Source organism: Dipodomys spectabilis, unplaced genomic scaffold, assembly GCF_019054845.1.
Source record: "Dipodomys spectabilis isolate Male_0828 unplaced genomic scaffold, ASM1905484v1 ptg000174l, whole genome shotgun sequence".
Classification (NCBI taxonomy): domain Eukaryota; kingdom Metazoa; phylum Chordata; class Mammalia; order Rodentia; family Heteromyidae; genus Dipodomys; species Dipodomys spectabilis.
Window position 1 is genome coordinate 6303740 of NW_024870851.1, and position 16337 is coordinate 6320076.

The window sequence follows — 16337 nt, forward strand, 5'->3', positions numbered from 1 at the left end:
ACCACCATTTATTCTTTTTGGTGTCCAGTCATCCTATCTTAGGCCACTAAGTTGAATCCTTTGTTCTTTGACATGATTGTGCTCAGCATTCTATGGCTTTGATGTGCCTTATACATTTCTAGTCCTAAAGTTAGAATTGGTCCCTTATCCTAGGAGATAGCATCCCTTATTTGGTATTTAGAAATTCTCATAATGTTGAATGCCCATTTTTTTATTTTTTTAGAACAGTTTTTTGGTTTGTTTGTTTTGGTCGGTCAGGGGTCTTGAACTCTGGGCCTGAGTACTGTCTCTCAGCTCTTCAGCTCAAGGCAAGCGTTCTACCACTTGATCCATAGCTCCACTTCCGAATGCCCATTTCTGTGTGATTTCATTGATTCCTGGGCCTATTCAGTAGACAAATTAGGAAATACAGTGTTTAAGGAAAAATATTTATATTGACATTTATCATTTAAATTAAGATTGTGGGTGTTTACTTCATAGATTTTATACTTATGCCATTTCTTGTGTTTTCAGTTCCTAATAACATTAACTTACATTGCTTATTTGCTTTAGTCTATAACAATTTCCAAAATACATATAACACACTTTCTAAATTATCACAACCACACAAACGGGACTACTGATGATGAATATATTGAATAAAAGATACTTCTTGTTCTTATATTACATCCCATTAGTAATATACAAGCAAAGTGTTGTCTTAAAACATCTGAATTTTTTTTTATCTGTAGGGTTATGATATCAACTCAGCTTACAGTTACTCAGTTATTAGTCTTGCCAAATTTTAAGAGTTAGTTTTTCTTTTTACCATCGTTATTTTGTTGTTTTATTTATACAAAATTAATGTACAAAATAATGTTCAAAGTTAATGCTATATGATAGGATACATTTACCCTCTTTCTCCCCCCTTCTCTCTCTCTCTCTCTCTCTCTCTCTCTGTCACACACACACACACACACAAACACACACACACACACACACACACACACACACACACACACACACACACACACACATTGAGCACCATTAATCCAAAATTTGGAAATCCAAAATCTGAAACTTTTCTGAGTGCTGACATGAAGTAGGAAATTCTACATCATTTCATGTCAGAATGATGAAAAACATTGCATGAAACTACCTTTAGGCTGTGTGTATTAAATGTACATGAAAAACAACAACATTAGTATTTACACTTGGGTCACACTCCTAAGACAACTCATTACATATGCATAAGTATTCAAAAATGCTATTAACACTTCAGGTACTAAGCATTTAGAACAGGAGGCACTCAACCTTAATATCCTTTGTCTTACAGATAGCCTACTATTTTGAGTTTTAGTTTTATTCTATTGCCAATATATCTTGGAGACTGTTATTCCTTGAGCACATACAAAAATTGCCTTTCTTCCTTTTATACTTATATATTGCTCTATTGTGTGGATATACCATAGCTTCTCTAACTGAGAGTTGGGCCTTTTGTTGATACTATTACATAAAGGAAAGTGTAAAGAAATTGCAATTCCTCATCTCTCCCCCACCCTGGGATCAATTGGAACTATCTCCTTACTAGAGAGACTACAGGTAACATAAATATCACAGGTTGCACTTCTCTGATATCTCTGAACATGCCTTCTAAGCAATGGTTTGAGTTCTGCAGTAGATCTGCAGGACATGGATGTTATAATGATACGGGTGGGTGGTTATAGTGGATCTGTTCCAAATGTTTCTCTGGTTTTCTTTTTCAAGCTGATCGGACTTGCCAGTCTGGATATACAAAATGTCAAACTACAAATATTTGTATTCCTCGAACTTACTTGTGTGATGGAGACAATGACTGTGGAGATATGAGTGATGAAAACCCCACTTTTTGCAGTAAGTAAGATAAAACTGCCTCTCTTTCTGTGACTCCAGAGACACTTATCTTGAACATGCATCAACATTTATAGCCCAGATGTGCTAATTTTGTCATCTAAAGCTGAGTTTGTAAGTGGGTTGTAAGTGCTTTAGGTTGTGATGGAAGGGTGGGAGAAAACCCCAGACCCCAAATCTGCAAATCCACTGTCATTGGAGAGATATTTTTTCCCTGAGTGTTGAAGGTCTTTTGTGTTCAAGTCCTTCAGGCAGAATTTGCCATTTAGTTCTTTCTATTTACTCTGAGTAAGATGGTAATGGCCATTAGTACAGGTATTTTAGTATCCCTTAATATTTGAATCTCAGAAACTTTTATTTTATATTTAGCAGATTGGTTCATTGAAACAATTTCCTATACTTATAGCTCAAGTTAAAAGGTCTTTCTCAAGTTTGATAACTTTGAGATTGTAAGTATAAATAGACATGTGCTTTAAAAATTTAGTACTTTCCTTTCCTTTGTTACCTGGGCAGTTGTTAACAATTGTCGCTAGTACTCTCCCAAGGAAACCACAGAGCATCATAACATAATTTGTCACCAGACTAGGCTGTAGTCCAAGAACAGGAATCAGTTATGGTAACAGCATAACTAGGAAATAGAACTCAGGCTGCAGCACTCAGCTGAGACTGAGCAGATTGGAGTTATTGCTGAATTTTGAGGGACTTCTGCTTTCCCAATAATTCCCACCCCTTATCCATTCAACAAGCCATCAGAATCATGGGCCAGAATAAGGGAGCCAGTAGATCAGGAGAATTATATGATTTGATTTGTATCCACATACTAGAAAATATGTCTGACCAGAGCTAACTAAATCTACTTGAGGAGTAAGTCTATATTCAAAGGCTGATAGGGTCTCCCATTTACTCAGATTAAAATTTAGCATTGCAAGGATGAATAGAGAACTGTTAACTCTCAGAGTCATGGTTAATATATGTATAGGGGGCAAGCTCAGTACAGTTATATTATTGTTTTTTATCTCAATAGAATTTGTTTTATATATATATGTAGCAGAAAAAGTATTTATTGCTATTTATTTATTTGTTTCATTATTTATTGGTTGATGACATGGATTGACTTAACTTGAGGTTCGTGATCTTGCTGTGTTGTCCAGGATGCCCTGAACTCGTGCTCATGTGATCAGTCTGTTCCAGCCTCTTAAGGAGCTGAAACTATTGTCATATGCACTTATACCAGACCCTCTTCAGTATTTCTATGAAATAGAACATTTATTTTTAATATCTGTAACAAAAAATTTGGGAGATTGGGGCAGTACTGCTCTATGTTGGTAATAATCTTCCCTTCCTGTGGAAAGTTTATATAAAAGTCTTTTTCTCAGGCCCCCAGACTTCCTTTTGTGGCAGCTGTTTTCCAGTCTAAAGATTGAGACAGCTCCTTAAAACTGATAAACAGTCAGGTGCTGGTGGCTTATGCCTGTTGTCTTAGCTACTCAGGAAGCTGAGTTTTGAGGATCACAGTTCGAAGCTAGCCTGGGCAGTAAAGACCCTGAGACTCTTACCTCCAGTAAGCTATTCAAAAAAAGCTGGGCGTGGAGCTGTGGCTCAAGTGGTAGAGCACTAGCCTTGAGCCAAAGATACTCAGGGATAGCACCCACACCCCAAGTTCAAGCCCCAGGACTGGCAACAAACAAACACATGAACAAAAACCAAAAACAAACAACCCCTCAAAACCTGATGTGAATCTTGCTGAGGTTTGCTTATGGGATTTATCTTCTGTCCTCCTTCCAGCCACACAAACATGCAGCAGTACTGAGTTCCAGTGCACATCTAGTTGGCGTTGTATTCCACACCATTGGCACTGTGATGGTGACGTAGACTGTCCTGATGGCTCTGATGAACCTGCTTCCTGTGGTAAGAAAACCAACAACCTTGAAAGGCAACAGCAAAGAGCTCGAGAACCTCACTCTCCTCCAACCACTGCAAATGCAACTCAGGGTCAGGCTGCTGCATGCTGGTTCTCCCCGATTCCCTGCCCTCCCAGATGGGGTGGAACCAACTAGCAAATGTTGATCCAAGCCCTGCTAGTTCATAGCACTGTGTGCAGAGCTGATCAGAAAACCACAGCTGCTGGTTGTTGTGATAAAATGAGGTTAGGTTGGTGATGTATATATAGCACGTGGCTTGCAGAAGTCAATTAATTTTAGTTGATTCAGGTGGAATTTCCAAATTTGGCTGAGTTGTGTTTCATGACTATGGGAAGATCCTGAAGTAATTGGAATCAGGACAAGGGACATGTAGGCACATGTACTCTTTCTGTTTTTTTTTTTTTTTTTTTCTGTGCCATTTTATATGGAATGAGGTCCTCTGGCCACTGAGCTGCCTGAGAATTTCCAGGGACCCTTTTGCATGTCTAGTTGTTGTGTCTTGTTTGCATTTGGAGACTTATTTATTTACATTTGCAAATTCTAAACTCTATCCTTACACACTTACAAATTTTAAGCATCTAAAGTAACAACTACTTCTTGTTTTAAGTCTGTTAATAAATCAAATTGCTATATTAAAGGGCCTTAAGCTCTTTGTCAGCTTTTTAAAAATTTTGTTGCTCATGGCTTTACCATTTCCATTTGACCTATACCCCCATTTCTGGCTGTTTGCTAGTTAATTGGAGATAAGAGTCCTCAGATTTGTATGCTGTGTCTAGCTTCGAACCTGATCCTCAGATCTCAGCCCCTTGAGTAGCTAGGATTACAGGTGTCAGCCACCAGCATCCAGCCTCATAGATAGTTTTAAACACACACACACACATAGATCGTGCTAAATGGTTTTGCAATAAGCTTTTTTTCCTGTTTCATATGTTAATATCCCTTTCCTAACTGTTGGACATTTAGATTTCTGTCATTTTTCCCTAATGAAAAAATAATGTTGTATGAGCACTATTTTAGAAACTGCTTTGTGTGTGTGTGGAAGCTTTAAAGTCTAGATCTCTAGAAGTATGTTGCTATGTCAAAGCAGATGAATCTCTTCAAGAAAAGTATTTTTCAGTGGACATTCTTCAAACCAGATTTTTTCACTTAAATTTTTTATTATCTTTAATCTTTAGTTGTACAAAGGAGTTGCCATTTAACATAGCAGTTTATGAATACAATATATCTTGATCAATGTCACCCTTTTTTCCCCTACCCAACCCTTCTTCACTCTTCTTAATTTTGTAGGATATTCATTGGATTCTTTTTCAGGCCCAGAGACACAAAGGATCCAGATCCATGTTTTTTCTTATATGTGAAAGCTAGATTTAGCTTACAAGTGTATCTAAGTAAATACGTTGGATGGTATACAAGTGTATACAAATGTATTAACTGAAATACAGTAGATTTAAGGAAGATCTCAAATAGTAGTTCAGCAAATCAAAATCAAAGTTCAGCAAAATAAAACATCAGGAAGTGAGTTCTCAAAAAGGGTAAGATAGGGTTATGGAGAAAGGGAGAGATGAATGAAGAGGAAGAGAGGGGGATTATGTAGACAAGAATCCAATGTATGTCCTACAAAATTAAGAAGAGTGAGGGAGGGTTGGGTAAGGTAGAGATGTGTGAGAACATTAAAAGGGGTAACTTTGATCAAGACATCTTGTATTCATTAACTGCTTTGTTAAATGACAACTCCTTTGTAAAACTACCTAAAGATTGAAAAAAAGAACTTTTCTGACACGAAGCAAAACATTTTGTTGGCCATAGCAAATAACCTAACTTCTAGAATAACCCAACTTTTAGAAGGTAGAAAAATATAATTCTCTCAGAAGAACAAGAAGTATTAATAAAAAGTTCTAATTGTTAAAAAAGGAAAAGAAACCAGCTTTTGAAAGGTTGTTGTTGCATATGTGTATGTTTTTTGCCCCTTACTGCTCTCATTCTGTTGTGTCTTTAATGATTAAAAATTCCTATACTTTAGTCTACTTCTTGTGGGCCTTGAATTTCTAGTTGAAGGATTTGAGTCAGGGAGAGCTTATTTAAAGTAGAAGGTTGACATGTCACTTTAATTCCATGTTTATTGAGCACCTATATTCTAGGCCCTTTGAAACTGAATCAATAAGGCAAAGTTTTGTGCTCAGGTGGAACTTATTCCTAATGAGAGGAAACAGGCAGCAAATACAATAAAGGAGGAAATTGTATAGTATTATGAAAGGTTTTCGACATCACACAAATGAGGAAAATGAGATCAGGACAAGGATGGGAAGGGCTGGGGAATAGCATGCACACTAGATTTTAAAATGCAAACACATGCAATAGTAGGTGGTTCATATTATTCCTTGGAAAAACTTGCTATTTCTCTATTGAATTTTCTATTTCTTGATTGGATGTTATCCTAGTCACCAGAGACCGTTAGGACTTTGCACTGTCAGTGGACTGCTTTACCTTTGCATCCTGTCACTGGCACACATCTCATTGGAGGCTCCCTCTAGCTGTACAGGGTGAGGTCATACGAGGCTGCACATTTTCTAGACCTGCGGTACAGCCTGCTTCAAGATTTCTGGACTGCAGAGCACTCTTCACTGAAACTGCTTCTTATCTCCTTTCAGCATATGCTGAACGAACGTGCTTAGAACGTGAGTTTAAGTGTGATGCTGGCAGATGCATCCCAAGAGCCTGGATCTGTGATGGAGATAATGACTGTGGGGACATGAGTGATGAGGATGAAAGGCACCACTGTGGTAAGTGAAGCCAGTTAATTCCTTCTTGCTGGAAACACAGTAGAGTTACTTTTCTGTTTGTCAGGAAGATTCCTGTTTAACTGAATGTGCACTAATAGAATGTAACTTTTCTGTTTTCCTCTGGTCTGTTTGACACCATCTATTTGCATGCTTCACAATGAAGGAAAATGACTTCATGTTTGCTTTCTTTCTCTTGCGCTTAACTGATGGAAATAATGTCCTAGGTTTCTAGAGCAGAGGAAGAGAAGTCAGTTTGCCACTCAAACTGTAATAACAAATTATGCTTCCAGGTTCACTGATAGCCTTAGAGCCGGGGTGGGGAGAGTGAATTTGGAGAGGGGTGTTGGGAGGTTTGAGTTAGTCCTTTTCAATGGATTATGGAACATTATTTTTACCAACAAAACCTTATGTTTTCACGTGGAGTGTCTTAGTGGAATGTCTTACCCAGATAAAACAGTATGAAATCAGTGGGTTCCTGGCTTACAGAGGTAGAAAGTGGTCTATAGACAATGGAATAGAACTGAAGACCCAGAAATGAACCCGCAGACCTATGGCCACCTAATCTTTGATAGGATGGAAGAAAGACAGCTTCTTAAACAAATGGTGCTGGAAGAATTGGCTTAACACCTATAGAAAACTAAAGTTAGATCCTTATATATCATCCTGCACCAGAATCAGTTCCAAATGGATCAAAGACCTTGAGGTAAAAGCAGATACCCTAAAAACATTACAGGAAGGAATAGGAGAAAGACTAGGGCTTCTTGCCACTGTTCAAAACTTCCTTAATAAAGATGAAGAAACACAACAACTCAAAGAAAGGTTGGATAAATGGGATTGCACTAAACTGCAGAGCTTCTGCATGGCAAAGGACATATCTAGCAAGATAAATAGAAAGCCCACACATTGGGAGAAGATCTTTAGTAACCATACAACAAACAAGGACCTCATGTCTAAAATATACTTAGAACTCAAAACATTAAGTCCTCCCAAACAAATCCTCAAAGAAACAGCCACTCCATTAGTAAGTGGCCTAAGACTTAAAGACTTAGGACTTTGCATTGTCAATGGATTGCTTTTCCTTTGCATTCTCAGTCACTGGCACACATCTCTTTGGAGGCCCCCTCTAGCTGTACAGGGTGAGGTCATGCTAGGTTGCATACTTTCTAGATCTGTGGCACAATCTGCTTCAAGATTTCTTATTTCCTCTGAAGAGGAAATAGGAATGGCCAGTAGACACATGAAGAAATTCTCAACTTCTCTGGCATAAAAGAAATGCAAATCAAGGGGGGTGGGAGAGGCTGGGAAGGGATGTGAAGGGTAAACAAAAGGAGGAGGCTGCAATGCTTGATAAGAAATGTACTCATTATCTTGCCCATGTAATTGTAATCCCTCTGTACAGTACGTTCACAAAAAAAAAAAAAAAGAAATGCAAATCAAAACAACATTGAAATTCCACCTCACCCCAGTTAGAATGGCCATTATCAAGAAAACAAATAATAACAGATGCTGGCTGGGATATGGCTAAAAAGGAATGCTACTACACTGTTGGTAGTAATATAAACTTGTTTACCCACTCTGGAAAGCATTATGGAGGTGCCTCAAAAGACTAAATATAAAGCTCTCCTATGATCCAACAATGCCACTCTTGGGTAAATGATCACAAACAAGGCCATACTAAAGCTACCAGCACAACCATGTTCATTGCAGGATCATTTACCATAGCTAAGATATAGAACTAACCTAGATGCCCCTCAGTAGATGAATAGACTGAGAAAATGTGGTATAAATACACAATGGAATTCTATGCTTCCATTGGGAAAATGGCATTGCCCCATTGGTAAGGAAATGGAAAGAGTTGGAAAATATCATATTACGTGAAGTAAGCCAGACCCAAAGAAACATGGGCTCCATGGTTTCCTTCATTTGTAATAATTAGTATGTGTCTAGGATAGTCCTAGCAGAGGATCACAATAGCTCAATAGCTATGTACATGACCATATGAGATGAGGCTAAGTGAAATGAACTCCAAGATGTGGAAACAAAAGGTTTTTCTTTGTTGTTGTTTTTAATGTACTGTGTGAAGTTACTTTTTTCTTTTGTTTTTCCTCCTTTGGTGTATCCCCTGTTGTCACTGTATTTGATTTTGGTACCTTGTGTCTTGTATATACATTTATCTGGATTGGGGAAGGGAAGGGGAACAGCAAAATGGTGAGACAAAGGACAAAGGTGAACCAATGCAACAGCGATACTCACAAGACAATATGTTCGAAATGATTTTTACAACTTATGGTGGGGGGAAGTGGATTGGGGAGAGGGGAAGTGGGAGGAAAAACAAGGGAGGGGCCAACAAAGTTCGATAAGAAATGTACTCATTACCTTACGTATGTAACTGTAACCCCTTTGTACATCACCTTAACAATAAAATTAAACTAAAAAAAGCGGTCCATAGATCCATGTGTGTTCTTCCTATTGAGATGAGTGGCTGGCACATGAATTGTAACAACTTAGCCCCCTTCCCCTTATCTCTCATTTATCTACAACAGGATTGGGGAAATAGTTGTTCTGATCTTCAGCAAACATTAAAGATTCTGAATCAGCATCTCATCGCTTACCTCTTACTGGCCTATACCTCACTACCCACCCTCATTCTATTGAGCATGTAATGAAGTTATAAAGGCTTCAGCTTCAGAAGAAAAAGATGTGTGTTGGAAGCCTTAATTCTTTCCCTATTTAGTTCTCTGCCTTTGAGTCATCTAGTATTCCCATCAGTAGAATTTTCATAAAATACCAATCATATTTTCCAATTGCACAATTACACTTCACAAACTAAAACATGATAACAAAATTAAGACATTTGATATCAAAGTAAAAAAAAGGAGTGAATCTCTGAAGCCTTGAGGAAAAAAGATGTTCTTACATTAATTCTCTGAAAAAGTAAGTGAGGTATATTATGATATTCATTTCTTCCTTGTGAAAAAAAATCCAGGGTCTAACACAATTAAGATGGAAATATTATGATGTTATTCCCACAGCAGTATGATTTCCTTCCATTCTCCTTCCATTTCCTTTAAGGCAAGAGAATTGAATGCTTACAAAGAGCTCTTTGATGGTTTCTTATATTGTTTGTATGCTTTGGTTTCAGAGAATCAGACCTGCTCAAGTTCCGAATTCCTCTGCGCAAATAACAGACCTCCAGACAGAAGGTGCATCCCCAAAGTCTGGGTCTGTGACGGTGATGCAGACTGTTCTGATGCTCTTGATGAGCATCAGAATTGCACCAGGAGATCTTGCTCTGCTGACGAGTTCACCTGTGGTAACGGGCTGTGTATCCGACAATCATTTAGGTGAATTGGGGACTGAAAATTTCCCAGCCAATTCTAAATGTCTGTAGAGGGGCTGGGCTGACTTACCCATTAGGCCTAGTGTCCTCAGTGCTTAGCACTCATGATACTTTTGGCCATGGAAATGTTGGGAGTCTTCTGAAATCAAATGAAAAAGAAATTATAGTTTAAAGAACATGTTTTAATATGTAATATTCACTTACGTACATTTGTACCTCTTTGTCAGTTTGGTCACTTTAACTTATACAGGGAACTCAGGATCTTGTGCTTGCTAGGTACGTGCTCTGCCACTTAAAACATGCCTTTGTTTTTTGGTCTGGAACTGAGACTTTCACTCGATACCTGATGCTATTGCTCATTGGTAGCACCTACTAACTGGGTCATGGCTCCAACACTGAACATGACTTTAGCTCCTTTTGCCCTGGTTGTTTTCCAGGCAGGGTCTAACTTTATGCTCAGGTTGACCTGGGAGTGTGATCCTCCTACTTATGCTTCCCTGTCACTGAGGATGACAGGTGAGAGCCATTGTACCCAGTCATTAGCCAAGATGGAGTCTCACCAAGTTGTTGTCCTGATTACCACCTCCCAAGTAGTTAGGATTACCGACTTGAGCCACTACACCTGGGCATGTACCTAATTTTCCATATTTTTAAGGATGAAGGGACCCAAGAAAGGCATCATATTGCCTTGCAAAGATGAATGAAGTAAGTCTGATAGATGAAAAGTTGCCTTTGAAATCAGTAACTCTCTTGGTTTTCCATGGTATAAGCATAGGTACAAGAAATATTTTAATATCCTTTCTCTACTATAAGAAAAATAATAATGAAACATGATGAAGAATAGAGCCTGGTACTTAGTCTCCTGGTTAAGGCGACAACCAAAGAGACAGGTGAGACAGAGCTGAGATGCAGGCTCTTGTTAAGGAAGCAAATACTGGTCAGTGTCCTGGAGAAAAGGCAGGAGGGGCAAAACTTCTGGTACTCTTAAGGAGAAGCAGGAAATCAATTGTAATGTAGAAGATGCCGATTGTAAATGCAGGAAACAAAATCTGAGGTTCTTAGCCCAATGGGCAAAATAAAGTCAGCTCAAAGCTTGCCAGTTTGGGAGATCATCCCTGCTTGGTTTCTTCCTATTTCTCCAAATAGGCTACTTCACATGATTTGTATTCTTAATGTCTCAACCATGTACTCCCTCCACTTACCAAATCTTGGGATATAGAGGGAAATGTTGAAGACTGATGTGTGTGTGTGTGTGTGTGTGTGTGTGCAAGTTTCCATTCTTATGGATGAGGTAAATAAGAACATTCATAAAAACGGAATGGTGGGTGCTGGTGGCTAACACCTGTAATCCTAGCTTCTCAGGAGCTGAAATCTAAGGATTATGGTTCAAAGCCAAAGCAGGCAGGAAGGTTTGTGAGACTCTTACCTATAATAAATTACCCAAAATGCCAGAACTAGAGCTGTGGCTCAAGTAGTAGAGTGCTAGCCCTGAGTAAAGCACAGAGACCACACCTAGGCCCTGAATTCAAGCCCCAGGATGGCATGCACTCTCTCTCTCTCTCTCTCTCTCTCTCTCTCTCTCTCTCTCTCTCTCTCAGGGAGCTCTGAAGAGAATCTGCTCAAGGGGAAAGGTAAGGTATTTTGGGTATCGTAGGACATCCTCAGGTACAAATAGGCATTTGAACACATGGACCTAGAGTGAAGGAGAGATTTGGTGTATGCCAAATGGCACCCATTCATACCGAGAGCAGGAGGAGCTGAGAAGGAAATGATGAGATAGAGGGACAGGCAGCAGAGGTCCCGGGAACCTTTGCTTCAGTGGCAAAATGTCAAACAACAGGCCATAAGTACCGGTGAGATAAAGTACAATGCACAATTGCTTGTGAGTGAGGGAAGCTTGAAGGAAGAAGAGAAGGTTAAATTATGTTGTATAAAGGTAGCAAAAGGAGCAGGGGCTCGGCATCTGCCAAAGAAAATGTAAGAACAAAGTAACTGTCATCTAGAACATGTAGGTATTCTGTGGGATGATCTGTCTGTCCCTTGTCGAGGCCCAAGCAGCTGTTGCTGAACAGACAGCGCCAGTGTTGCACTGAAAACTCGGATATAATAAATTCTGAAAAGTTAGGCAAAGGATCCAAGGCATAGAGCTGTAACGCATCTTAATGAGGACTTGTCTGATTCAAGAGAATGAGATGTCTCTTTCTAAGCTTTGCCTTTATTATAACTGTGCTCTTCTAGCTAACTTGGACTTCTAGGGATTTCATTCATCTTTGTTCTCTCCCCTTCCTCCCTTCTTTCTTGTTCTCCATCCCTTTCCATGTCTCATTCTCTCTTCCTCACTCCCTGACTTGCTTTTGCCAAGGTCTATTACAGAGCAGAATATATATTATATATATATATATATTATATTATATTTTTGGGCAGGGAGAATTAAAGTTGCAATCTTGTAATGTTCTGCCTCTAGCTCCAAGGCCTTTTAGGCAAATTTGTTCTAAACGATGGTTATATATTAGCTTTGTGTGTCTGAAGCTTATATTCCTTTATTCTGATGACACCTTTGTTACTGACAGCAGGACCTCCTTCAGTTAACATAACCTGTATGGGATCTTGGGGTACCATAGAGAAGAGACCAGTCTGGCAACAGGAAATGGAATTGTCCTCACTATGCTTAGGAATGTTAGGTTCTATAATAGCTTCTAGAACAACAGACCTCCTTCCTTTATCCATTTCTTCCATGCTAAGTATGCTAATTTACTAGTTTGAGCTGCTTCTTGTCACCATACCAGCTTTGCTTCTCACAACAGGCAGTAGTAGAATTGTATATAAGATAGAAGGAACAGGTTGGTCAATGTGAGAATCACTCTAGTGAAAAGTAATATATATGTTCATAAGGGACACATCCAATAATTTTACCTTTTTCAGCTTACACCACTTACCTCAAAGTTTCCATGTAGGTACAGGTACTTTTATCATATGGCTACTTGGGATATTGCCAGTGCTTATAATCTTACCTCATTATCTGATGAACAAATCAGATGAACACTGGAATTATAAACACATGATAGATTGTTTCGTGTAGCTCTAGGTCATCATTTCTCAGAGTCACCACGGGCACCATCTCTTCCAGAGATGGAGGTTGATAAGGGCGAGAGGATGTATCATATTAACTATAGTAGTCAACCTGGCATTCAGGTAAATAGAAGAGACAGCAAAACCCCACATGGGTGAAAGCTAAGACTTACTGCCAACTTGTCTAAAAGTAGTCCTGGGTCTTCTAACACAGGTGTGACCATCGCAATGACTGTGGTGACTACAGTGATGAGAGGGGCTGTTCATACCCAACCTGCCCAGGGACTCATTTTACCTGTCAGAATGCTCGCTGCGTCTATAAGCAGTATGTCTGTGATGGTGAAAATGACTGTGGAGATGAATCTGATGAGCTGGATCACCTGTGCCATACCCCTGCACCCACGTGTCCTCCTCATCAGTTCAAGTGTGACAATGGGCGCTGCATCGAGATGGGGAATGTCTGCAACCACGTAGATGACTGCACTGACAACAGTGATGAGAAAGGCTGTGGTGAGTGCCACAGGAGGCTTGGGAGGAAATCTGGGGACTGGATGTAGAATCTCAGCCTTTAAAGCTTATGTTGGCTGTCTAATCTGTCTTCTCTATAGAAAGCTTACAGACTTTTATTCTTGCCTTCATAACAAAAGCAAAGATTTCTTGGTAGATAGTACAAAACATTTTGGATGAATTCTTCAGTCAGGCAGAGAGAATAGATAATGAATACCATTCAGGCCATTATTCAGGTTGAGATCTGAGGATCACAGTTTGAAGCCAGCTAAAGCAGGGAAGTCCATGAGACAGACACATGATCTCCAATTAGCCATCCAGAAAAAAAAAGCCAGAAGTGGAGCTGTGGCTCAAATGGTAGAGCGCCAGCCTTAAGTGAAAAGGCTAAGGGGCGGCGACCAAGTTCGAGTCCTAATACTGACATGTGTGTGCACACGCACACACACATGTTGCTAATTAATGTTCCTAATAATAAAAATAATGTGCTGATTTTCCTTGGACTCTTAGAATGTTCCTTGCCTTAAACTATCTGGAGTGCCTAGAAGTCCCTATCTTGCTCTGTTACCCATCAGTTCCATTCTCAGGTGATGGATTGTGATAGTTTTAGTTTCCTTGATGCTCCAGCCACAGTAAGTGAGCCAGCTGAGTTTATAAAATGAGCATTGTTCATAAGTATTAATCCTGGTCACCACTGGTTTATAGAATGTTATCATTGTTCCCATGGTAAAAATTTAAATGCTTGGAAGGAAAGAACCTATCGATTTTATTTCTATTTTGTTTTCTTCCACTGGTTTATGTCAGTACTTACTACATGCTTCTGCCTAATTGAAATTTGTATACGATACAGTTTCTGCTCTTTAGGAAGCAACATGGAAACCAAGTGCTAGACAGACAAATTCAGAATGAAAAGACTGTGTGAATGTGAAAAAGGTACAATCCATGCAGTTGAAAAGTTAGCGACTTTTGAATAACCTAAGCCATCAGGAATCCTCATGATCTATCTTGTCCTGGCGTGATTTGTTAAGAATTGTCCAGTAGACCATGGTGAGTTCATGGCTGGAGTTTTAGATTCTGTAGTAACTGTCTTTCATCTGCAGGAATTAATGAGTGCCAGAATCCTTCAATCAGTGGCTGTGATCACAACTGCACAGACACCCTCACCAGTTTCTACTGCTCCTGTCTCCCTGGGTACAAGCTCATGTCTGACAAACGGTCCTGTGCTGATATTGATGAATGCTTGGAGACACCCCACGTGTGCAGTCAGAAGTGTGAGAATGAGGTGGGCTCCTACATCTGTAAGTGCGCTCCAGGCTACATCCGCGAGCCAGATGGGAAGACCTGCCGGCAGATCAGCAACATCGAGCCCTATCTCATCTTCAGCAACCGTTACTATTTGAGAAATCTAACCACCAATGGCTATTCTTACTCCCTCATCTTGCAAGGATTGAGCAATGTGGTGGGACTGGATTTTGACAGAGTAGAAAAGAGGTTGTACTGGATTGATAAGGAGAGGCAAGTCATTGAGCGAATGTTTGTCAATAAGACAAACAGGGAGACCATCATAAGCCACAGACTACCAGGGGCAGAAAGTCTAGCTGTAGACTGGGTTGCCAGGTAAGGAAACATGCATGAGTTTTCTGAAAGTTCAAAACTAAAAATAAGTCTAACCATGTTTTTATATTGATAGGAAAGTAATCATTTCATCTTGGGTTAGCAGGTAGATACGTTTATCATTCTATATACTTTCATCTGATTTGCACTTAATACTGAAATGGGATACCTCAGAACCTAAAAGCTAGTGACTATAACAATGTGTGGTGTTATATTATGGAGAGGGGCATTATAAGGAAGGAAAGAACTCTACTCTTCCTAGCCCCTCTCTTAACTGGAGATGATATTAGAGGACCATCCATGGAATCATTGGTGCATCCAGCCCATTCGAAATGCTGACTGAGGAAAGCCTACTTTAAGGCATGGTGTTGGGCCCTAGAGACTTGGAGATGAGCACAGTGTACCCAAGCATTCTTGTCTTAGAGTCCATGAGTGAGTCATTCCCAACCTAGGCTTGCTCATGGAGCAATGGAAAGCTAACTTGAAACTCTTGTTTTGAGATGGCCCTTCTAGAGAATGAGGATGTGTCAGATGGGCCAGTGATGTTTTAACTAGAACTTTACCCCTTTGCCTACACATCTATGTGGTGTGGACTCTATCAGATTCTTGGCAGCATAACTGAGTTAGCTTTGTGTTTAATAGACATGGAAGTATGAGCATGCATGCTACAAATATTCTTGCCATGGACATCATGGACCTCAAGATGGCTTTTTGCCATGTGACCATTTTAAAGATAAAGGTTCAAAAATTGGGAGGAGAGTTTGTTATCTTGCTCTCCCTGAGCAGCTAGACTGCTATAAGTGTTCTAGCATTGCTTGCTGAGAACGAGTGAGCCATTGGCCACATGTCTAAGACAACTGTGTTCTACTCCACCATCAGAAATGGTGATGAGTGATTGGCAGGAACAGAGTTTCACATGGTACAGCTGCTGCCCCAATCTTTGCTCTGGTACAAAGGAAGAAACAGTCCTTCAACCCTTTCTCCCCAAAGTGATAGTGTTATTTTCCACTGGATTTTAACTACTTCTCAATCATGGTATGTTGGCCAGAGGGGAACTTTACATAAGTGTGTTCCAGTGAGAAAAAAAATGGAGTAAGCAAATCTGAGTGAAGGTAAAGAGGAGTAGCTCCCACTAAGGCATTTTCCTGAAAATCTAGGAAATAGTAACACCAAGCTAAACCTTCCTCAAAATGCAAAGGGAAAGAAGAGTCCTGTCACATTTCATTGGACAAGGACATT

The 16337-nt window shown here is 39.6% G+C and overlaps 1 protein-coding gene across 1 annotated transcript in view; it reads left to right on the forward strand.

Moving 5' to 3' along the window:
* The window catches only part of Lrp2 (LDL receptor related protein 2), a 193303-nt gene that overhangs the window by 135315 nt on the left and 41651 nt on the right, over positions 1–16337 (forward strand). The window contains exons 45-50 of the mRNA XM_042694053.1: positions 1747–1872; positions 3655–3777; positions 6440–6571; positions 9714–9915; positions 13195–13490; positions 14585–15101. Of these exons, the coding sequence (XP_042549987.1) occupies positions 1747–1872; positions 3655–3777; positions 6440–6571; positions 9714–9915; positions 13195–13490; positions 14585–15101 (1396 nt within the window). The remainder of the gene's footprint in view (positions 1–1746; positions 1873–3654; positions 3778–6439; positions 6572–9713; positions 9916–13194; positions 13491–14584; positions 15102–16337) is intronic.